The 26,152-nt window shown below is 35.8% G+C and overlaps 1 protein-coding gene across 1 annotated transcript in view; it reads right to left on the bottom strand.

The window, feature by feature from the left end:
- Positions 1–1,137: 1,137 nt before the first annotated feature.
- LOC117317926 (nuclear receptor subfamily 1 group D member 2-like) overlaps positions 1,138–26,152 on the bottom strand; it is a 118,776-nt gene continuing 93,761 nt past the window's right edge. Inside the window, exons 2-8 of the mRNA XM_033872895.1 lie at positions 24,909–25,177; positions 23,669–23,782; positions 20,464–20,609; positions 6,426–6,616; positions 5,234–5,455; positions 4,297–4,495; positions 1,138–3,955 (exon numbers count right to left, since the gene is read on the bottom strand). Coding sequence (XP_033728786.1) covers positions 3,699–3,955; positions 4,297–4,495; positions 5,234–5,455; positions 6,426–6,616; positions 20,464–20,609; positions 23,669–23,697 — 1,044 coding nt within the window. The 5' untranslated portion in view covers positions 23,698–23,782; positions 24,909–25,177 and the 3' untranslated portion in view covers positions 1,138–3,698. The remainder of the gene's footprint in view (positions 3,956–4,296; positions 4,496–5,233; positions 5,456–6,425; positions 6,617–20,463; positions 20,610–23,668; positions 23,783–24,908; positions 25,178–26,152) is intronic.

Genomic DNA, 26,152 nt, shown 5'->3' with positions numbered 1-26,152 from the left:
CCGGTATAGAAACAGCCCGAGAGGCGGAAATATCACTAGCACTCGCGAGTGCTCTCAAAGGAATAACTCCTTCAAGCAACAACCTGACTTCCGACATGACACCGGCACACGAGACTCAAATTAACAAAGTTCTATACATCGAAAATACATCAAATACTACACGTGAAAATAAAATACATGTACGATAGTGGCAAATAATATCCAGCAGACAAATCAATATGAAATTTAGGAAAGGATGGGCGACGGTTATCTAATTAATTTCACAGATTAAAAGTCAACACCACTTACCCTGCTGACACCCGGACGAAAAAGTGATTGACCCCACAGCAGCACGGGTATCTTGCGTAACCGGATGTTACAATAATCCGGAATGAGTCCAAAAATAAACGAGCGAAACGCAACTGCGTTACAAATGATATTCCTTTTTCAAACCCAGAACAAAATATAAGTTGATCAATGTCTACGAAGGTGACATTATCTCTGTACTTCGTTGTGAGGTGAACTATCTGTTTAATGTGTTTGTGGTGCCAAAGAAAAATGGTAACGTCGATATGTGTTTAATCTCCGATGTTCAAATGAATAAGAGGAAAAGAATAACGTTAAACAGGAAAATATGTGTGGTTCTTGGTCTAATCATCTATTGATCTGACTTATGCTTATCTAATTGTCCCGATACGTAGTGATTATCATAAGTATCTGAGGTTAATGTGAAGAGGCCAACTCTATGAGTGGGTATTTCTCCCATTTCTTCGGTCCCGGGTGTCTTCGCCAAATTATTGAGGCCTGATTAAGGTAAGCTCTGGGCTGAAGGCGTTTTTTGCAACTACTATATATAAAGACCAGGTCTTTCTACCATATCAATGCCGAATACAACAGCTATGGTCAAACAGTTGGTAAATCCAATGATGATACATTTGATTCTTTCTTGACTTATGTGAACTCAAATCAGGGATTACACTTGGTGGATAGATAATGTTCAGTCTTACAATCAGAAACCAATCATTGTCCAGCAATTTGGCTAGAGATGTGAATGATATGGGAAGTATCTGTTCTCATGAGATGGATAATTTAACAAGTTGGCCTTAGAACGATCTATTTTTATTTTTGCTTAACATATCCCAGGAGTATCAAACGGCTTGATATCAGTTTCCCCGATAATATAATGAAATATAAAGACGCAGCTTGATATCAGTCTTGGCGAAAGAAAATCTAATGAAGACAAGGACAGTTTCTCAGTCTTTGCATCAATTAAATGAAGGTAAAGACACATTTCGATTCAATTCTTCGTGACATTATAATTAAGTTAGGAGCATGCAAATGAAGCTTAATATAAGTATTCGCAACAATATAATAACGATAGATCAAAACTTGATCCAAGTCTTTATGACAATCTAATGCAGATAAAGACATGACTTGATTTCAGTCTCAACGACAATTTGATGAAGAGCACAGCTTAGTAATCTTAGACTTTATAACAATTTAATGAAAATGGGTTCAATGGTATCTGTTCGTTATGCTTAAAAGCAGCATTATATATACATAAAGATTTACTACAAGTTAATAGTGTATCCCTGATTTTGGTAAAAATGAAACGTACGATTGTTTGAAATCTCCAAAAAATAATGAAATACACAAAATACCACAAAAAATATAATTTTACATTCATCATACAACTACATTTGTGCATCGTATTACTGAATAAAAACAGGCTTTGGTATTTTCCCCCCGTCAACTTACTATCTATCATCTGATTAAATTAAGATGATTATTTCACCAGTAAAATTGGAAAACGATATAATATTTTTTTCACATGTGAGAACGTGTATTGGTAATTATATTATTTATTTCATGTCTGTTAGTTTCAATGTTATTTCAATCGTAAAATTTATTTCACCATGAAATCGTCTGTTCATTACAATATTACACAAAATTACAAACAAGTTAATGAAACAGGGGTTCATCCATCTTAAAGCCTTGTCAAGAAGACCTACATATATATAAAAACTCACTTTAGTATATGTTTTTCTTAAACTATCAATGAAATTAATGTTATTATGTACTTCCCCAGAAATAGCAATATTTCTAAATACTTCATCTCCGAGAACGTCAATTGGTAGTTATATTATCTATTTCACCGGTGAAAACGTATGTTGGTATTGTTAATAAATGACTAGTGTATATAAAAATATTTTATTCTGCTTTAGTAATAACATAATAATAGCTTCAATGATCAGGAGTATGTCCATGTTTTTCTGTCAAATTTATCTAAAAACATCTTATATGCCATGAAGAAGTATTGTATATGTCTTCATAAAAGATAAACGATACAAAAGAAATGCAGTCTGAAATTGACTCGAAAATAAGCAATCAACTGCTTTTGTTTATATAAAAATAGAACTACGTGTATTATCATGAAATCTATCGTATTATAAACCATTCACTTTACTGAGGTAAGAGTGTGGAGAGTGGTATATCTTAGCTATGAAATATAAAATTATTTACTGAGCAAGAGCATTTTTCAATACATTATTATCGAACTATAAAATGAGTTTTCACAAGTGTAAAAAATTTCTTAAAAGTGAACTCGTTTTCAATAATTAGAATACAAAACTTATGATAATAATAACCAGCAAAGCCGGAAAGCATTGAACCTCTACAACGTTTCATTGCATGACCTTATGATGTCTTGATTGGTATGATAGATGACATTATTACCAAATACAAAAGGTTTTGTTTTCCTTTAATGAATATGATTTCACATTGAATAATATTACACTACTTTTTATACCTTACTTTATTTTTAAGTAAATATAAGGTATATCGAATATCATTAAACTGCTTTTTATACCTTACTTTATTTTTAAGTAAATATAAGGTATATCGAATATCATTACACTGCTTTTTATACCTTACTTTATTTTTAAGTAAATATAAGGTATATCGAATATCATTACACTGCTTTTTATACCTTACTTTATTTTTAAGTAAATATAAGGTATATCGAATATCATTACACTGCTTTTTATACCTTACTTTATTTTTAAGTTAATGTAAGGTATATCGAATATCATTAAACTGCTTTTTATACCTTACTTTATTTTTAAGTTAATATAAGGTATATAGAATATCATTAAGATTTATTGCAAGCTAGAAATGCAAGATAAGGAACTATAACAGCTTAGTGGTTGCCGACGTAAATAACCGAAACATTTATTTTTAGTAGACCTCAACGAACCAACGATCTTTAAATGGGTATTTTCATCCCGATTTTAATCAAATTAATAAAAACAAATTATGACGCATTACAACCATAAGATATCTGTTATGTATAATTCCATTTAACTAAATGTTGTATGGATGCGCTAAATGTCAAACAATCGTGTGTATTTCTTTATCTATAAACTGGATTACATGTTTTATTGGAATATTTTAAATAATCCTACGTATGGTGAATTTACAATAATCATTCCAACCATTTTTCTCATGTAAATATTACGATTAGGACAGGACTGTTACCTAATATATTATGCAAATGGATTCAAATCCACCTGAATTCTTTTAAATAAATCTACATATTTTGACATTTGTAGCCTTCATTCAAAAGTCTTTTAAAAAAGGCTAAAAGGCTGGAGGTAAAAACAAATCTAGTGTGTGAATTGAGATTTACCTGTGTTGGTCTGAAATATCAAACACTATCCTCAACACACAGGGAGGTCAAAGATTTCTTTAACTAGGGGCAGAATATTGGAGAAGTTATCAGAAGGATCGAAAACTTTTTTTCGTAAATTGTCACTAAACTCCTCAACAATCTGTCGTAAATCTGATATTAGTAAAAGAAGCGATGGGAAAATTTTGACGTTTCTTGGATGATTATGTTTTAACTCAATCCTTAGAGCCTGAAGCAAATCCATTTGCATATTCTCCAAGTGTTTTACATCAGCAATGTCTGGTGTTTCTGAAAACGGAAAATAAATACTTAGTTTAGATATTGACACCGATTACTCTAACAAAAATTAAATGATGGCATAATGTTAAAACATTGTCACTTGTCTTAGTTTATTTCTTGAACATCTACGTTTCATTGCATAACCTCATAAGCAATTATGTCTGACTGATAAAACTGAAAGTAGTTTTTGATCACTTACATTTCTGTGGGTTCTTTGTAGAAATAATAAAACGGTCCATAATTTTCTCTTTTTCTGATTTTCTTGTATCCAAAAGGTGAAAGAAACTTTAACATAACTTAATGACTTAAAATAACATATTACACATTATTGGAAACCTTAGAGAACGTACCTGCAATGAGAACTACAGCAGAGAAGAGAGCTAGCTCCCCCCTCTGTAGTTGAAGCTTTGTCAGTCTGTCCGCTACCCGTAAATGCTGACTAAGCAACAGGGAAGCTTCTGTACATGAACTGACAGCTGAACGGTGAATGGACATGTCACCCTGAGATTCTCGCAGTGTCACACTGTCACTGTCTGCTATATCATGCATCTGTAATAAAATCAAGTGTTGCCAGAAGAAATCATAACAAGCAAGTAGGTCGAAATTCAACATTACATTTTTAAAAATAGGTCTTATCAATTTCATAGTCAGCAGGTCCGAAAATGTCGATTCTCAGTGGCCTTATTTATGGCGTAGTCATTCTATAAAAGTAATCGATTTCAGTAAAAAAAAAAGAAAAACACACACACACACACATTTACTGTACAATTATCTGTATGATAAACAATTGCGTGTTCTTATATACAAAATAACAAGTGTTTTGCAAATTTCGTTTTTCAAAGTTACATTGATGTGTATTAAATTGCACATGTTTAAATATATAAAATTGACAAGTAGTCTGTGAATTTGTTTTTCGAAGATTCATTGATATGTATTAAAAACATGTTCAAATATATAAAATCGGCAAGTGGTTTGTGATTGTTCTCCAAACCTCATGTATATGAATTAAAAAGACGCATGTTCCAATATACAAAAATAAAGTAATTTGTGGATGTGTCACAGTTCATATATATTTTTTCAAAAAGCGCATGCTTCAATAGGCAATATTTCAAATACACACAAGTGCTTTGCGTCAATGTGTTCTCTAAGTTCATGTTTATGCATTCAAACGCCTTATGTTCCAATATACAAAATACAAAAGTGAATGGGTTATAAAAAGACGGAAGTTTGGTCTAGGTGATACATGTCGCAAATACGTGTTCAGTTGTTGCATTGATTTCAACTCACCATGATAACTGAGACAGCCAAAGTACCCTGCTTCATCAAGCTGATCTGGTCACTAAGAGGTAGGCATGTAAAACCAGGGATCCTCTTGGCAAACTTAACTGAAGCTTGCATTAAAGGGACAATCATTTGCTGGTAGCAGGTAAAAACACCCTGGTTATGGAAATCCTCTGATGTCAGCTGGTTTACTATGTCAGTTGTGGTGTTGAACCGTGCAGTATTTTTCTGTTGTTGAGAAAACAAGACACAAATTATTTTCCCCTTTATAACCTGGATTTTTCTGTTGTTAAACAAGACTTCAGAACATTAAAACCTTTCAGTATTGTTGTTATTTGATTTTCCTGATGGTAAACTCATGACGACAGAGCCAAAAATAATCTACAAACTGTCAGCTAGAATCTGCTGGGTAGTCTCCATCTTACTCCTGACACTACTTATCTGTATGTTTGTGAAAGACGTTGTGAAAAACGTTAAAATAGTCAAAAGCGTTCAGCAATCAAAGAAGCATTTATATATTATTCCGTACATGTTTAAATCAAGTGTAACTTAAGTACATATAGAAGAAAATAGTACATCAACTTCCTGGAACACTGGGGGTGATTCTTTTTTTCCCCTCGTTTTTCTTTATCTTATCAAAGGCTGCCTGGCAGGTAGGACATAGTACGGTAACTGCTTCAGACATTTCATGATCGTCAAAGGCGACTAAATTATGAATATTATCGTTTCTTTGTAAACAGCTTTTTTCTTCTGAATGTCTTCGTTGGCAACGCCTGACTTTTGAGCTTTTGTTGAGCATTCACTCATCTCAAGAAGGCTCCGTACTCTGGCCAAGTCTATATATAGTAGATTCTATTTCTGCTTTTCGGCAGTATGCTTAAGTGAAGTAGCACTTTCAAATCGGCATTGCAATGCGTAATATATGGAGGAACTAATGCTGAAACTTCCCGAAAACTACACATACTTACTTTGCATATGAATCTTGCTTACAGGAGAGACTGTTCTTAAATGACCATAGCTGTTGTATGGACGTTAAACGATACTTATACCAATCGAACCTAGTCCATGGAGTCTATACAGAATGTGTGTACAGTTAGAACGTAGTCTTGTCCAAACATTGCACATTGTGAAGGCCTGTTATTCTGTTTTTGTCGTTTGTATTAATTTCATTTTTTCATTATTATTTAATGATACTAACCTGCTCTTTCCCATCATTTTTCTTTTCCGTCACAATGCTTGGTTCTCCAAAAAAATCTTTGAATGAAGCTTTTATATGATCTGACAAGGCCCGTAACTCTACTATCCTTTGACAGGTATTCTTCGATAGTTCTTCTTTATCAGCAACAAGTTTCTCTCTTTCAACTTTTGGCATTCTTCCAAATCGCACAGCTGCAAAAGACAAAGTATATGAAAGATTATAATGAATAATATATATAAAATATGAAAATATAAAATTGAACTTCAACATCATGAACCATACACATTCATTTTCAGCAGTTTTTCAGGTAGAAAATAAAAATTGTGAATAATAGATACCCGCTAAGACTACATATTGGCTCATCTGGTATTCACTCCTTTGATAATTCAAGGCCTTTTAGTTAATCATGAAGAGTTCATGTTTGAGTGATTGAAGAAAAATGCCTCCCGTGACCTTTTGCATGCATGGGAAAAGTTCATTTCTTTGCAAATTCTGGCATGCTTTATCCAGAAACACATCTCTCAATTATCATGATTCTATAGCTTCAATCATGTTTTGCATCTTCGAATTGTTTGGTGATAAAAACAATGTGATTTACAAAGTTGATATTAGCTCATTCCTTACCACTGTTGACAATAGTTGGCAGAAAATGTGTTCCCCTATCCCCACTCTCGACTATAGTGGACCTAATTTTAGTCTCCCTCTTCCCCACGACAATAGTCAACAGGCTAAACTGCTATTATTTAAATGTTGATTTGTTGAAAACAACAACTGACATGTACAATGACCCTATACAATGACATAGAAAAGGCATTCAAGACTTTTGGAACAAATATTTTGGTTACTCAGTCTGCTTTTCGTTCAGGATACATTGTTCCCATCAGAGTAATAGGTGATATTTTCTTACTAAGTTGTTACCGTAAACAATATGAAAACAACAACAAAACATTTCAATATTCCCAGCACCCTTTACATCTATGACATTAACATCAGTGTAATTATTTCAGCACATTTGACACCTATGACCTTAACATCAATGCCATTCAAAAACAATTTAGTGTTGATAGAATTTCCTCTCAGCATGCTAACCAACCAGATAACATCACTTTATGCTTCTTAGCCAATATTTTGGTTTGTTTTTGTTTAACGTCCTATTAACAGCCAGGGTCATTTAAGGACGTGCCAGGTGGAGGAGGTGGAGGAAAGCCGGAGTACCCGGAGAAAAACCACTGGCCTACAGTCAGTACCTGGCAACTGCCCCACGTAGGTTTCGAACTCGCAACCCAGAGGTGGAGGGCTAGTGTTAAAGAGAGTGTAATAAGAATACCCTACGTTAAAAAGAATTTAGAAAAATAGGCTTTGTGATTTTGAAAGTTGAACAAGGTCATTTCATTTTGCAACAATAATTCCATGGAAGAAAGTAGGGTTATTATAAGAATTATTGCAGGGACAAATATATTTTCTATTGATAGCATCAGTAACCTTTACTTTTGACCTTCTGATCTCATGTTGTAAGGAAAAACTGCATCAAAATTGAGTTTGCATGATGGGCCCAAAGAAACTTGAGTTATTACAAGGAAACAATTTTTCCATTTTTAATTACGGTAACCTTGCCGTTTGACCATTCGACCTGATGGTACTGTTGGTAACAAAGATCTGCATACAGTATGAGTGTGATCGGCCTAAAAGAACTGGAGTTATCTTAAGGAAATATCTGTGCATACCACGATGCTGACACCAATACAAACATAGTGATAGCCCTTTGATATGATCCTGTGCCTCTAAGTTATTGAGAACTTCAATAAATTTAGTCATATGGACACATTCATCACTTGTTAACTAAAAATTAGGTCAAGCTCATGTAATTTCAGGAACTTAGTATGTCATCCTAACATTCCATTGACCCAGTTTCATTATTTCTCTTGCTATTATTGCTTGATCAGCAGTGGCTCAAAAATATTTTTTACACCAGGGCGATGGACGGCAAAGAATGAATGCAACACCATGGCACAAGGTCTTTTATTTTACATCAGGCAGATGACAATTTTAGTGCTTATTTAAAACTGCTCCTTTCTGGTAGAGGAAGACACTTGTAATTTCAAAATTGTACATGATAAAATTAAGGTTTACAGAAAATTCATTTCAACAAGAGTTGTCAGAAGACATGTACAGCTGGCATTTTTTTTAAATAGGTCAAAGGCCACGGTAACCAGGTCAACAAATGTACTACCAATGAAAAGGTCTTGTTACAAGGAACACTTCTGTGAAGTTATTCCTAAGCTACATGTATATCCTCATTAGGATTGTCACAACACTGTTTTATAAAAATTGATCACATCTGTCTACGGAAAATGGTGACAACGCCTGGAGTATAGCAATAGCTTCCCTGGACTTTGTCGTCGATCTAGGGAGCTAAGAAATTGAAGTCTTTCTTCATAATAGGGAGGTTGGCTGGTAAGTGAGCAGAAGAATTCATAATACATTAAAAGACACCCAATATTGTGTAGTTTTGTCAAAATAAAACTCTGTGGCAGACAACTTTATTGAAATATCTAGGCAATAGGCCTAAATCATAAGATACACCTAGTACATTGTACCTGCAAACGTGACTACATGACAGAAAATATCCTAATCTCAAGGAATGTAGTTAACAAGATGACAGTCACAAATATGTTTTTGATAACTACCGTTATTATTCAAGAACACATTTTCTAAATAAATATCATATGTAATTTGAATTTGCTTTTCATTATATTTGAGGAATTTGCCCCATAATTCCATAGAGGAAATGCATCAATGTCATAAAAACTAGCTATATATATAGCATTATGCCTATCACTGGACTATTCATTCTCTAAACAACATTTAAGTAAAAAAAAAATTCTTTGACAGCAAAGGACAAATAAGATTTTTATATCTAGCAAAGACATTCCTGTGAATTAGTCAACCCTGTGGGGGACTAATGAATTATATAAAAGACTATTACAATTACGTAAAGCATAAATAATACCAGTGTAAAGAGGTTTCCAATTTAAGAAGTTAGATTATACAATTAATTTTTACAACAAGAGCCAATTGGCATTAACGGTCCACTGCATTGTGACATATTTTAGTATTTTTAACTCCTGTGATCTTGATTTAAAGGTCATCTATTTCAACAATCTTGGTAGCCCTTCATTATAGCATGCTTCAGATTCAATATCAGGTACCTCGGCCAGTTGATTATACTTAGAAGAAATTGAAAATGTAAATTGTTTATTACAGACGAAGCACAACAGACAATGCCAGATAAATGGGGATTGCAATAATAGATCGACTGCAGCTGACCTAAAATTATACCAGAATTATGAGTTTTAATTAAAAGGAACTGCGACCTATTAAAATATATTACAATGCAGTCGACCATTAATTATACCAGAATTATGAGTTTTAATTAAAAGGAACTGCTACCTATTAAATTATATTACAATGCAGTCGACCGTTAATTATACCAGAATTATGAGTTTTAATTAAAAGGAACTGCTACCTATTAAATTATACCATATGTTAGATATCAAATAGTTTTGCCATTTCAGAATAGTATAGATATCTTTTACACATACAATACAGCTTAGTGTTAGATACAAAGTATATGGTAACAACCTTCTGATAAGGCTGATATAAGGCAAGAGTCAATGACATTTCCTTTCCCAAACATTTGAGGAACCTACCAGTCAAATATCTGGATTCTAGCTTTAAAACCTAGAACTGTCATCTCCTAACAAATCAGGAGAGCTAAAAACAGTTTCATTATGCATTAAAATATATTCAGTACACTCATTTACCCCTGCTCGACTCTCAGCCTACTAGGAGTGGGACAACTGGTTTGCCGGTCAGTAGAATGTGACCAGGTGGAGTGTCCTGATGGTTGCCTTTAGCAGTATGTTTCAATGAGGTAGCACTTATATGATAAAGCTGGCATCATGAGTAATGCGATATGACAAGGAGACAAACACGAATATACTGCAGCCCCCCAAAACACACATATTCACCACAGGTATCTCGCACACAGGGAAGGCTGTCCCAATTAAATGACCTTAACGTGTGATAGAACAATACTAAACTAAAACCAAAATTGATAAACAAAATTTCTTTCAGATTTTCCTGGTCATTGTAGCAACTGTGTGCAAAATATTGGAAGTTGTTCACTGAAGAATCAAAGCCAACGGAAAGTACATTGTTAAGAATATATTTGCAGTCAACCAGCACTTTTTGCAGCACTGACCCTAAATTCCAGCAGTTTTCGTCATCTGTATACACTTTGTATTTTTGTATATGAACATTAATATACACATCGCATTATGAAGGCTAATAGTATGACATAGCGTCAGTATTTTCTATATTTACCCAATGTGCTGATATATTACCTGACATGTGTTACGCTTTTAGATGATATGGGACAGACAATGTCTTTCATACCTGAATTAATAAGTGTTTAAACATAACAGCATAGTTAATCAACTCTTTCATAATCTGAAAATTTTCTAAGGAAATAAATCAGCTGAAGCACCCATTTTATAGACTTTTAACTGGGTCATAAAAGTATATAATCCCTCTCACTTCCTCCCGCTCTTCTTATCCTAATCAACTTTTAAAGCACTATGGTGTGAGAAATCCTGTAATGTGTAATTTTTTTTTTTTTTGTCATCATTTAATCCTAAATCAGTCAACATATGCACAGAGGTTCAATTGACAAGCAAGAATTAGCTAAAATTGGTTAAGTATTCACATAAACACAATTAATATTTATACAAATTTTCTCCCTATAGGACTTTGGATGTGTCATTTTATTAGGTCATTTACTTTTGCATTTTTTTGGGAACATTTTAAAACCAGCCAAATATTATCATTTTAAGCCTTTTAGTTTTTTAATCAAGTTAAGAGAACCTTATTCTTCTGCAAAAAAAACACATGCCAACAAATAAGTCACTTTCTTAGGTTTTGCAAATTTCATCAATTTCAAAATAGTAGTTACAGACCCGTGTACGTTCGCTGTTCCGTCTTAAACGCAAATGCTACGGAAGTGCTACGGAAATGGTACGGTAATGCTACGGAAGTGCTACGGAAATGGTACGGTAGTGGTACGGAAATGGTATGGTAATGCTACGGAAATGGTATGGTAATGCTACGGAAGTGCTACGGAAATGGTATGGTAATGCTACGGAAGTGCTACGGAAATGGTATGGTAATGCTACGGAAGTGCTACGGAAATGGTATGGTAATGCTACGGAAGTGCTACGGAAATGGTACGGTAATGCTACGGAACTGCTACGGAAATGGTATGGAAGTGCTACGGTAATGCTACGGAAATGGTACGGAAGTGCTACGGAAACGCTACGCTTAAATCGGAACTGCGAACGCACACAGGTCTGTAGCTCCCCAAACTTGAATGCTAAACTTATCGCTAATTTAAGGGTCAATACAGTACTATAATTAACTTTTCAACTAAAGTACAGTACTTTACTTTATCACTGGAGGGGGGGGGATCGTCTGATTTGAGGATAATTACAGTACTAAACATTTATACTAAAGGCTTATTTGAGGATAACTACAGTACAAAAATCTTTCACTTGGGGAGGGGTTTATTTCAGGATAATTACAGTACTAAACTGTTTCACTAGGATAGGGGCTAATTTGAGGATAATTACAGTACTAAACTTTTTTCACTAGGGGATGGGCTTATTTGAGCACAATTACAGTACTAAACATTTTTCACTAGGGGATGGGCTTATTTGAGGTTGAGGATAATTACAGTACTAAACTTTTCCACTAGGGGATGGGCAAATTTGAGGATAATTACATTACTAAACTTTTTCACTAGGAGAGGGAGCTTTTTCCACTAGGGGATGGGCAAATTTGAGGATAATTACATTACTAAACTTTTTCACTAGGAGAGGGAGCTTTTTTGAGGATAATTACATTACTAAACATTTTTCACTAGGGGATTGGCAAATTTGAGGATACGGTAATCCTCTGATTAGTTCAAACACGGGGATAGTTCGAACACACTTTTTTTTCTAGAAAAACAATATTTTTTAGCAAGTAATAGTTTGAACTCTGGTTGTTTTATAACTGACAGTATTTCGGATAGTTCGAACTTGTCAAATGAAGAACGTAAAGTAAGATTTTTTTTTGGCAAACTCCATTGAAAGCTTGCGACGACCCGGCCCCGACGAACGCCCGAGAAAAAATGCCAAGACTTAAATTTGATCAACAGGCAAGTTTAGGTTATAAGATTGTATGTGTGATCATTAGGATGCATCTGTGATTTAATATATGCCACATATTTTAGCGTTAATTCAGTTTTTTTACATTGCAAAATACATCATGCACGAGACAGCTGATTGCAAATTTAGGCCCCGACAATGTATTTATAAATAACATGCAATATTTGTATTCACGCTGTATGGCAAACTAAGAAATAATCTGTGTATTTTCAAATATAACTAGTGTTAACTTAGCATTATGATTATTTAATTGTGACTGGACATCTCTTAATTATTGCCAATCAATTACGCTAGGTAAGCCTGCCACGCGAGGTGTCGCTTGCGGTAAAGTTGAAAGGACCGGCAGCCTGGTCCTGCTGCGAGTGACGTGATAATCATTCATATCCAGTCAAAACAATTAATCCACATGTAGGTGTCCCAAATTTTGCAGGTATCAAATATGTTTGGTAGATATAATATGACAGTCGGACGGGCCATATTTAAAAGCAGACAAATTGTTCTGACCTTTTTATCAACATATATCGCCTATTTTTACAGTAATGCTTTCGTATGTAGACTATACTTTTGATGTATTAAAGAGACCATTTATTACAATAATATAGCTATAGTTTCTGATTCAGATAAAAAAAATATAACCATGCAGAGATTATACTGTAGAAATGTTAAACTTTTGTGTCACAAATGAAACGTGTACGTGTTTTGGGGCCTATAGCGGCTTAGCGCAATAATCATCATAATTATTGCAAAAGAAGAATGTTTAATGATTAATTAACATTGAATTTAATGAAAATATTATCATTTTTACTTATATATAAATGTGCAATTGTTCAGACCGCCGTTGTTACGTATCAGATTTACAATGGATGTGTTTGTGTCTCTGCCGAGGTTTTCACGGATATCGGCTCGGATAGTTCGAACTCGCTCTTATTTTCTGTAGCATAATTTCGAATAATTCGAACAGGTTCATCAATATGTATTTAATTTTGTTCGAACTAACCGGAGGTTTACCGTAATTACATTTCTAAACTTTTACACTAGGGGATGGGCAAATTTGAGGATAATTACATTATTAACATTTTAACTAGGGGATGGGCTAATTTGAGGATAATTACATTACTTAACTTTTACACTAGAGGATTGATTAACACCATAATAGCACACCATATATAGTTTTTATTATGGTGTTTACCATTATAAACATAATGTCCCAGCTAGAAGACACACTTAATAAATGGGCTTCTGTGACCTCCCCAGGTTAATGTTATCTGAGCCATACACAAGGATTCTATCAATTATGCACAAATGAATATAATTTATACAACACGTTTTTTAAATTAGTAATACAACTTGTAATCGTATAATATAGCTATATAACTGTTTTATATGACATATATAGTGTCATGCAAGAACTAAAAGTTCAAGGCTAAGTACCTATGTAGCGGGGGATGTTATCGTATATGTACTGATAGGTTAAGCTGACAGGGTTAAGCTTAACGCTAACTATATGCCATGCCTATATAAATGTCGTGTCTGTACTATGTGTACCTGTGTCACCTTGACCTTTGCTAGTCCTCTGTTCACCTGTGCTGTCTCTGGTCGATGTTTTTGTCGTGCATTGTTCGTAGTCGCTTGCTTTTTCGTCAGTGTCTGTCGTGCCTGTGTATCCTCTGTCGTGATTGGTCCTTATAGTTTTGTATTGTTAAAAAGTGGGATAAATTTAGGGTGGTGTATCGTATACTGGGCAGTCTGATGGATTTCCTGTGTGCTGTCACGTCTTTCTCGCTAATACTAATGTAACGTTAGCTTATGTAGGGTCTTGGGTGGGTAGTATTATTTGGGATGTTGGGTTTAGTTAGGTCGTACAGGTATGGGGGTTGGTTTTAGGTTAGGATGTTTATTATATAGCTAGGCCTATGCTGCTGTCCGTTTATATGTAATTTCATGTTGTAAATGTTTATATTGTCATTAATAAATAGTTAATTGTAGTTCAAGGCGTTTGTCCTCTCTCTATACGACAGATACAAGTTACCCATCAAACATGGGTTGTTGGTCCACCAGGGCGAGTCGGGTGCAGTTTGACGTACGCAAACTGGCCCCGACACGGTCCTGTTACACCTATATAAATACTATGTGCTATAATAGCAGTCTGCCTCTAGCTATCACAATGCTACTCAAGGATGATAAATACATGACAAGTTATAAATATACTGTGTATACCAGATGTGAAAAGATATAGGGTCATCTATCTGCCAGACCACATGGGTTTTCTCCTGGTACTCTGATTTCCTCCCACATTGATCTATCACCCCCTTCCATCCAGCCAAAAGAGTAATTAATATCAGTTGATATAACTTGTTTCACAATTGTAGTAATTAAAATAAAGTTAATATTTTTACACTGTACATTATAGATTATAATTTCTATCATTTGTTCAATTAAGAAGTACAAATATTACAAATATTACAAAGCACGACAAATACTAAAGGGATAAGTTATCTTTAAATGCATGTAAATATATACACAAAATGTACACACTTATTTATCTGTTTATTCAATATAAACAACAATATCGATTGAGTTACACAAAATTAATACCTGTAAGCTTTATAAATGTTCCAAACAGGACACCCAAGAAGTAACAGCGAGCCATTAAAATAATAATTAGTCACAGTTTATCTGTTTTGGAAAAAATGAATGTCTTTTTTTGGACATCGTTGGTAACCATGGACAGAAACCATGGGACAATTGCTAAAGAAAATCGTCTTACAACTATAAAAATAGGAAATATATTTTGGGGCTCACTGTCCTGTCTGGGCCACCACCACTATATTGATCAATTAATTTAATCAACAGTATTGTGTTCTCAATTGTCAAGGAAGACAAATCATAAACTGTTATTTTGTTCTAGTTTCTCATGACTCTCATTTACATATAAAATAAAAATGATTTCCATTTATGTTCTATTTTTAACACGTATGGTTACCTGGTGATGTCTGTGCTCTATATATATGTATACATTTAAAGATGATTTACATTCATTCTGACATTAGACTGGATTCACAGGGCCTATAATGTTCAGCTGAAAAGGGCCTGTTTCCAGTAATGTTAATTCTCCATAGGAGCCTGCCCCCATATAATTTCTTATCTAGCTCAACTACAGTTTTTTTCTTTTCCGAAGAATAATTTTACACCTTTCCGACACCCAGATTTCATAATGTCAGTGAAAATGTATTTTTATAAAGTTGTCATTTTGAGCATCAAAGACATAAGGTCGTAAATAAAAGAAGGTTATCTCGAAATTGTAATTCGCAACATAGTATAAATTTCTTTTGATAAATATTTCCAAAACATTGTGTTTATTCATAAAACATAAAACAAAAATTTTCTCGGATGAAAATGCACTTGCAGAGACACAATTATGAAGAAAAATGCCATAAAATTGCAATTTTCTCCCATTATATAGTTTTGGATGCAAATTTCCATCACAAAATCGGATAGAGCTTTACTTGTTTCATATGTGTACCAAAAATCAGCTAATTCCATGTGGTGGAACGTTCTCATATCGCCGCATGAATGTGGTTGTAAATTGAAAGAAAAGGGGAAATGAGTAACATTTACCTTGTCTGAAACCCTATTATATAGCTTATTATATGCAAAATTTTATATTGAATATCAGAGCGGATATTTTCATGACAGTTTTATGATATCTAACGACTAAATAAACAGTATCGATATAAAGATTTCCACTGAGGACACCCTGATACATGAATACTGTTCTATCTCAAGTTGTCCTCTTTTGAATTTTCTGATCGTGTGGCCTTGTACATTTATCCGTATCTTCTTGTCTTTGTCTATACGTTTACGGAATCATTGACTCGATGCTAGCTATTCTTGTCTCACTTTCCTTGTTTTATTGTCCCATCTCCAAAGCGTTGTGGCTCTGTCAGGGTTGGGACCCTGACTTGTCTCACTTTCTTTGTGCCTGCTGACCACGCCACATCGAATAGATAGATTATCTATATGAAATACTTTATTTTGTTTTGTTTTATTTTATTTTATTTTATTTTGACACAAAAGCCAAACGAAATATAACGTTTGGATACGGTTCACCGTTTCACCCGATGATGAGGCCCCAATAAAGGACTACTACTGCCAGTGCCCAGTTGGAGAGAGAACGATGGGAATGTGTGCGCACATCTCCAGTATCTTGTACTACCTTGGGTATTACAGGGCGCTGGAAAACCCTCGACCATTACAACCACAGGTAAAGAAATTCCGACAAAACTTGAAATAGTTTTCCATGCGGCAACGGAGTGCATATGTCGAAAGTATGTTTGGGGCTCGATATGAAAGATCCCCGTTACAATGTGACTAACAAAACTTATAAATATAGGTATTATACAATCGCCCGTAGCTATGAACACTCCCGTAAATGCGAAAACCAACCAAAATCATAAGGAACACGTTTTGTTTGTTGTTCTGTCTATTTGTCAGCCAATGTCTTCAACCACGGGGACTTGTGAAGAAGCCATCTTGGATTTTTTTTATGAAAAATTGTTTCTCTCACTTTTTTTCATATCTGTGTACATATTCTCAACATACCAAGCAAATACTCTCGTGTTTTTGTTAATTATCTAAAGAAAGTCGAAAATCGGCAATTCAACCATAGGCTAATTCAACCCAAGATTTGAAAATGTTCCACCACTTACATGTTGATGATTTTTCCTCTCACCAATAGCATATTACGTACTGTTTAATAGGATAAAAATTGGTTTGCATCCAACGCCCATAAAAGGGTGTATTCTCTAAAAAACACAGTTTTTGTGTCTAAAATGTTATCATCGAAAATGGCATTTTTGAGATTGTTTCTTCCATAAAACAGCCAAATGGCGCGAAGGAAACAGGATTTTTTGTCACAATCATGCCATGAATGTATTCTTTACGGTGACCATCATTTGATTAGATTTTCATTAATATTTTACATAACATGCACATTTTATCAACACTTAGACAACTTCTGAAAGGTACAATTTTGAGGAGCCATAAAAGACAAACCAAGTGACCTAAATCTTTATACTTTATAGATTTGTGACCACAACGGTATGGGCAATGCACCACCAACAGGAAATTTGAATCAGAGAAGGGGCCATTTTGGAAACAGGCCCTTTCAGTGATTATGACAAAACACTCCAATTCAACTGGTATCACTAATACTTTCCAAGTTTCAGATCAGCCACTCAATATCATGCAAAGAAGTCCACACCTTCCTTTAACTTTTCTGGTTCCAAACATAAGACATTTCAGCTTCAAACAAGAGCAGTTGGAGAACAGCATAGCTCTTCCCGCAAATGTTTGTCAATAAATAATTAAAATATATTAATTGGTGTGGTTTCGCAAATTGCAAAAATAATATCTAATTTGTTTACTTGATCAGATAAATGTGTTAATAGCTTTCAACACCTTCACGATTTATTTTTTTTAATCTGATTTCCCCTCCTAAAAAAATATTTCAGTTTAACTCCAGCAAGGGATAGTTTAATCCCCACAGGGACCCTAATACCATGTATTACTATGCCTTTCAACACTTGCAACAAACTTTTAACGCAGAATAGATCTTCTAAGTCCAAAAATTAAAAAAAAAAATGAAAAGAAAAAAACTTTTTTTTTTAGTTATTCTCCAGGAAGGGATAGTCTTACTCCAGAGGGATTCAATTGCCAAATATAAGCACCCTAGTACAATTATAAAGTGACATATTAATACCTTTCAACACTTGCACCAAAAACTTAATGCAAAAACTAAGTCAAAAATTAAAAAAAATCTGTTTGTTCCCCAAAAATTCTTTTAGGTCGACTCAGGAAGGGGATAGTTTAACCCCCATAGGGACCATTTTACCATAAATTACTATACCTTTCAGCACACTTGCACCAAAAACTTAACATCTGAAAACCAATGCAGACGCCGATGCCGGGGTGACAACATAAGCTCTCCCCTTTTCTTTGAAGATCTAAGATGAGCTTAAAACACAGCAAGGAAGCAAAATGTAAATCATACGTGTACAATGATGTGACTCTTGTTTCCTTCAACATCCATATAAGTTTGCTTTAATTGATTTAAACCTTAATAACCCTCATCCACTATATATATATATATATAGCCAGGATCATGGTCACAGATCCACACTGTCCTTGAGCTTTGGACCCAAATGACCTTGATCTCTGACCTGATGACCTTAACCTTTGGCCAGTTGACTCCTTGTTTAATTCTAACCAACCTTGCTTTAAACTGTCTTAACCAAAATGTTCACCAGTGAAAAAAAACAAATTTGACCTTGACTTTGACTTACTGACCTTGATAAAATCCGGGCAGCATTGCTTCATTGTGTCACAACAAAATGTTCATTCATGAAAATCTACAAAGCTTGAGCATGACGTCTGGTCCCATGACCTTGACCTTTGGTCAGTTGACTCCTTGCGCATGTGGGTTAATGTTGCGTCCCGTTTTGTTGCTCATTAGTGTATTCATGTAAAATATACATTGTTGTACATTGTTGCAACTTGTACATTCTAATGACGTCACAGTGTTTACAGATCCCGCGTTGTGTCTGCACTGCCTGACACGAAGGCTTCATTCTGTGTTTTTTAGTGTTTTTGTTAGTTTTCTGATAATTCAATTGATCAGGTATGATTAAACAACCCCAATCAATATGAGTTGTGAATGTAATTTTAAGTTTAAACGGCATGTTGCGAAAAATACTTCAACTTTCACTTTGTCAGTGCATTCGTGATCGCAGCTTCGATCGGCTGTCATGGCAACGACGAGGACGGTGGTTTTATCATAGTGACGAATTTACAAACTTGCATGTGTACAGCCGAAAACTTCTAACTATACCTTATGTCTTTGGAAATCATCTGTAAATAATTAATTGAATTAATTCCGATCCATTGCATTCGTTTATTAACGTTTGTTCGTTTCTATATGCCGATTTCGATACTTAAAACACTGAAGAGTTCCAATATTGTAGAATGAACATTAACACTTGCTCTATGAATCGTCCTAGAGCACCCGACTACCCTAAATCAATACTTATGAAACAGGTAAAAGCGTGAAGGTAATTGTATGAGACCAACGAAAAGTGCTGTACATTCTTACAAAAATGACAAACATCGTCAAAATTACTTAAAAAGTAGTCAATTAATCGGCACTTCTTCAATTAACACCAGTTTATAACGCCGTTATGTAACCATACTTGAATAAATAGAAGAATGTACAGCACTTTTTCTCGGTTTCTTAGCACGATGAATAAGTGTATCATATTTGTTTGTACGACAAAATACGTTGGTCGGGTGCTCTGGCCATATTTACCGACCAAGTGTTAATGTAGTCCTTCGTGCCGGTCACGTGACCACGTGAGAACACGAGGAACGACGAAAACATCCCGATAAAGACGTTGGACACCTAACATTAAAATCCGATCAAGAAAACAAACAGAACTAACCGGGAAATCATTAAATATTGAATTTATATTAAAACATGACGTTTTTTGTTCTTTTTAATTATAAATGCAACATTAACCCACATGCGTGCTTAATTCTTTATATCTTTGCTTAATTATGTCATAACAAAATGTTCATCTAGTGAAATGGTCCCAAATTTGATCTGACTTTTGAACCCGAGTTTCATGTTAATTGGTCAATAACCAAAGTCATAGTCAGAACAGAAACAGTGATTACTAAAGGGCACCCTAATCTAAAAAGTTGTATAAGAAGTTTACCGTTCGGAGACATTCCTGCATTGAGACACCTTTGAAAACGGCAGGCCTGGCACTTGTTCCGCGATGCTGTGTCTAACTTGCATTGTTTTCCATTCTTACATGCTTCATATGTCAACTTCTTCTTCAATGTTCGCCTGAAGAAATCCCTGTAACAAACCACATCATGATGATTAATATTAACCCATTTAAATAACTTATAACAATATTCCCTATTTGAGGAGCTATATAGTATTTTTGGTCACAGCTTTTTTTCACATTTTTGGGACTTTTATGCCTCACTTTGGAAAGAAAATTGGAGAATTGGGAAGGGAATTTTCATGAGTAAACTGCAAATTTCATGAATTTGGCTTAAATATGAAATGAAAACCTAGAGGCCACACCTACTTGCCTGGTATTCATTTCTCTGGCAATTAGCTGCCTTTAAATTAATCAAAAGATGTATTTTCTGTTTTGTTTTACCAAATTTAAACCAATGAATAATTATATACAAGGGTCAAGGGAATTTTCTTCTTCAAACTCTTTGTCTGGCAACATCCCAGGAACATACAAGCCAAATATTTTGATTCTAGGCCTTGCAGTTAATCAAAAGAATAGCCATTTGAGGGTTTATCTTTGACCCCAGTTGTAGCTTTGATTTAATGTCATTGCCATTTCTTTTCATTGTCACAACTCCATGTTATACTTATCATGTATACCAAGTTTCGTTAAAATCGGACAGACAGACAGACGGACGGACAGATGGAAGGACGGAGGGTAAACTTATAGTCCCCATGTATTTCAAACGGCAGGGGACTAATAAACCAGAGCAAAATCAGACAGCAACTAATGGTCCTTTCGTTTAGCAGATCACAATACTGAAGTTACAAGAGTGAAATGCGGCTTACAGTCCTCACTCATTCCATGTATCACTTCTGAAGCTTGATAACATGCAATTAACCTTTAATGAACTTACGTACTATATAAGAGCTAGTGTACACAACAATTTAAGTTAGCGAAATCTCACAATATAACAGGGATGGTACTGACTTTATATCCTTCACAAAAGTATACCCTATAGTAGAACCCCACGATGTAACAGGGATGGTCCTTACCTTACAGCCCTCACAGGAGTGTACCCCATAGTGGAACCCCACGATATAACAGGGATGGTCCTTAACTTACAGCCCTCACAGGAGTGTACCCCATAGTGAAACCCCACGATGTAACAGGGATGGTCCTTACCTTACAGCCCTCACAGGAGTGTACTCCATAGTGAAACCCCACGATGTAACAGGGATGGTCCTTACCTTACAGCCCTCACAGGAGTGTACCCCATAGTGAAACCCCACGATGTAACAGGGATGGTCCTTACCTTACAGCCCTCACAGGAGTGTACCCAATAGTGAAACCCCACGATGTAACAGGGATGGTCCTTACCTTACAGCCCTCACAGGAGTGTACCCAATAGTGAAACCCCACGATGTAACAGGGATGGTCCTTACCTTACAGCCCTCACAGGAGTGTACTCCATAGTGAAACCCCACGATGTAACAGGGATGGTCCTTACCTTACAGCCCTCACAGGAGTGTACCCCATAGTGAAACCCCAAGATATAACAGAGATATAACATTTATGGTCCTTATACCTTACAGCCCTCACAGGAGTGTACCCCATAGTGAAACCCCACGATATAACAAGGATGGTCCTTACCTTAAAACCCTCGCAGGGGTGTACCCTATAGTGAAACCCCACGATATAACAGGGATGGTCCTTACCTTACATCCCTCACAGGAGTGTACCCCATAGTGAAACCCCACGATGTAACAGGGATGGTTACTTACCTTACAGCCCTCACAGGAGTGTACCCCATAGTGAAACCCCACGATGTAACAGGGATGGTCCTTACCTTACAGCCCTCACAGGAGTGTACCCATAGTGAAACCCCACGATATAACAGGAATGGTCCTTACCTTACAGCCCTCACAGGGGTGTACCCTATAGTGAAACCCCACGATGTAACAGGGATGGTCCTTACCTTACAGCCCTCACAGGAGTGTACCCCATAGTGAAACCCCACGAATATAACAGGGATGGTCCTTACCTTACAGCCCTCACAGGAGTGTACCTCATAGTGGAATCCCCACGATATAACAGGGATGGTCCTTACCTTACAGCTCTCACAGGAGTGTACCCCATAGTGAAACCCCACGATGTAACAGGGATGGTCCTTACCTTACAGCCCTCAAGGTTTTTTCCCCCCGGGTGAAAAGGGGGGCCCCTTTTGGGGGGTTTATAAGTCTAAGGAGTGATCATAGTGCCCCAAGAATAAAAGAAAAAAGGGGGGAAAGTAAGGGATTTTAAATTTAGTGAAAAGAGAAAAGGGATGGTCCTTACCTTACAGCCCACGGGAGTGTACCCATAGTAAAACCCCCACGATGTAACGGGATGGTCCTTACCTTCAGCCCCACAGGAGTGCCCCCCTGGGAAAACCCCACATAAAAACGGGAGGCCCTTCCCTTTTACACCTCACAGGAGTACCCCAAAGAAAAAACCCCACTTTTAAAGGGGGAGGGTTCCTTTCCTTACAACCCTCACAGGAGTTCCTCATAGTGAAACCCCAACGATGAAACGGAATGGCCTTACCTTACAGTCCACAGGAGTGCCCCTAGTGAAACCCCACATGTAACAGGGAGGGGGACCTTACACCCCTCACAGGATGCCCCCCATTGAAACCCCACGATGTAACAGGAGATGGTCCTTACCTTACAGCCCTCACAGGAGTGGTAACCCCATAAGTGAAACCCCACGATAGTAACAGGGATTGTCCTTACCTTACAGCCCTCACCTAGGACGGTACCCCATAGTGGGAACCCACGATGTAACAGGGATGGTCCTTACCTACAGCTTCACAGGAAGTGGTAACCGCATAGTGGAAACCACAGATGTAAAAGGTATGGTCCTTACCTTACAGCCCTCACAGGAGTGTACCTCATAGTGAAACCCCACGATGTAACAGGGATGGTCCTTACCTTACAGCCCTCACAGGAGTGTACCCATAGTGAAACCCCACAATGTAACAGGGATGGTCCATACCTTACAGCTAGCCCTCACAGGAGTGTACCCCATAGTGAAACCCCATGATGTAACAGGGATGGTCCTTACCTTACAGCCCTCACAGGAGTGTACCCATAGTGAAACCCCACGATGTAACAGGTATGGTCCTTACCTTACAGCCCTCACAGGAGTGTACCCCATAGTGGAATCCTGATGCTTTGTCCCCACAGATACGACAAATCACTTCAAGCTCTGTTGTATACAGTTGTTTACTTTGACCACTCATCTGTAAAATTTTCAAAACAGAAATAAAATCGAAACACAAATTTTGAAAGTGTTTTATTGTATTAAAAACAGGTGACTTTTATAGAATGTTTTGGTATATACAGGTGGTCTTCATAGACAGGTTTTTGTTAAATACAGGTTGTTATTTAGAACAGGTTTTTGTATATACAGGTTGCCATTTAAGCGCAGAATTTTATTTATATACACTGGGTGATCTTTACAGACAGGTTTTTGCTAGATACAGGAGGCCATTAAAGGCAGGTTTTTGTTATATACAGGAGGCCATTTAAGGCAGGTTTTTGTTATATACAGGAGGCCATTAAAGGCAGGTTTTTGTTATATACAGGAGGCCATTTAAGGCAGGTTTTTGTTATATACAGGAGGCCATTTAAGGCAGGTTTTTGTTATATACAGGAGGCCATTTAAGGCAGGTTTTTGTTATATACAGGAGGCCATTTAAGGCAGGTTTTTGTTATATACAGGAGGCCATTTAAGGCAAGTTTTTGTTATATACAGGAGGCCATTTAAGGGCAAGTTTTTATGCTGTATACAGGTGGTCAGTATAGACAGGTCTTTCTTACATACAGGAAGCCAGTTAAGGGGATGTTTTTGTTATATACATTTTTGAACATTTTTGTTATATTCAAGTAGGTAGCGCTCATATTTGCTAAGCACTTTCTTTAGGAAAAGGTAATTGGTATTGTACATGTGAAATTTAGGGCAGTGTTTTGGTAGATACAGCTTGCCTTCAAGACTGGATTTTTTTTATATACAGGTATAAGCTTTGAGGAATCTGGAATTCTCTGAAATAGCAAAGAAATTTATTTTACTCTACAGCCAGGTTAATTAGCAGGTTTTCATTGTACCCAGATGTAATGGCCTAAACAGGGCATGTTATCTTGTACTTACTAAATATAGAAGAGACTCCAATTGCAACAAGCTGAGGATGATACGGAATAATAAAGATACATCATCCTCAGCTTGTTGCGATTGGAGTCTCTTCTATATTTACCCATTTTCTCTATCGCCCTGCATACCTGGAGGTATCCAAGCGAGGATATCGGAACCTACGGAACCTCAACGAAAAGAACGGCGTTGGCTCTATGATTCGTGATTATTGTACTTACTAATGATGTGGAGGTAGGACGGGCCCTTGTCATAGAGAAAATGTTCACATTCAGGCTGCTGGTGTCTGACGAAGATGATGGGGATGGGACAGGAGATGAAGAAGATGAATAAGATAGTGCAGACTGTGGAGAAGAATCTTGTGATGGCGATGACCTAGATAAAGACACACAGGAATCCTGGGTAATGTTTATCAGCATATTTTTAGATGTTATTCCTTCATGATGGTTGATGTCCAATAAAAGTTGTTCCGTCTCCAAATCAGAAAAATCTGTGAATACAAAATATAAGTTTAATTCATTTGTTAATTATTATGTTAATAAAATTAAGCAACCAAATGCAATTTTGATTTTAAATTGTTACATTAAAACAAGAATTTCACCAACATACATTTCACTGTTAGCTGTGTTGCCAATATAAGTTAAGCTAATTACACAGAAACTCATTAAAATTTCAATACTTTTTCTAAAAACAGCAAAACAAAATCTCCACAGTATGGAGGCGCCGAGCAAACATATCTATAAAAGATATGTGTAAATATTGATGCATTACGAAACAAATATAAAATTTTGCAAGAATCACTTAAATTCTCCAAATTCACCTGTAAAGATTTGTATTCATTTTTATCCCAAAATTCACTATTTCTGAAGAGTGAGAAGAAAATACATCTGATTTATTATAGCTTTTATTCCAATTAGGCAATAATAAAATTTGTAAATCAATTAGAGAAGCAATAAAGATTTAAATTAACTAATTAGAATATAAGGTTTTTAAGGGATATGTATGACATGGTAGCATGGTAAGGAAATAATGAACCATTTGTCATGAAAATTGAGTGATCTTTGTCCCATCATTTGCTTTGTTGGAAAAAAAATACTATGCCTTAACCATTCAAATATTCTCAGCATCAAGATTTTTCGGAGAAAATATGCCATTTTTCAAAAAAACAATTATTACCCATTCTCTGTACATGTTTAGTGGTTGCAGAGAGAATCCTATCCGAGCTTAGAAACTTTACCAACAAGAATTTGTATATTTTTTAAACGAAAATAAAGCAATTTGAATGTTTTTTACAACTAGAAAATATGTCCCCGCTGCCCTTTGACAACCTGTCAAAATAGCAGTTCCTGAGATTAGCGATTTTGTAACATATTGCATTGGGACGGGAGGGGAGGGAAGGGGACAAGACGCCATGCAACACAATGTGATGCAACAGTAAGGTCAGTACAGACATGATGTAACACTA

Source organism: Pecten maximus, chromosome 19 (assembly GCF_902652985.1).
Source record: "Pecten maximus chromosome 19, xPecMax1.1, whole genome shotgun sequence".
NCBI lineage: Eukaryota > Metazoa > Mollusca > Bivalvia > Pectinida > Pectinidae > Pecten > Pecten maximus.
Note: the sequence above shows the minus strand (reverse complement) of the source record. Positions and strands in the feature narration are given on the sequence as shown.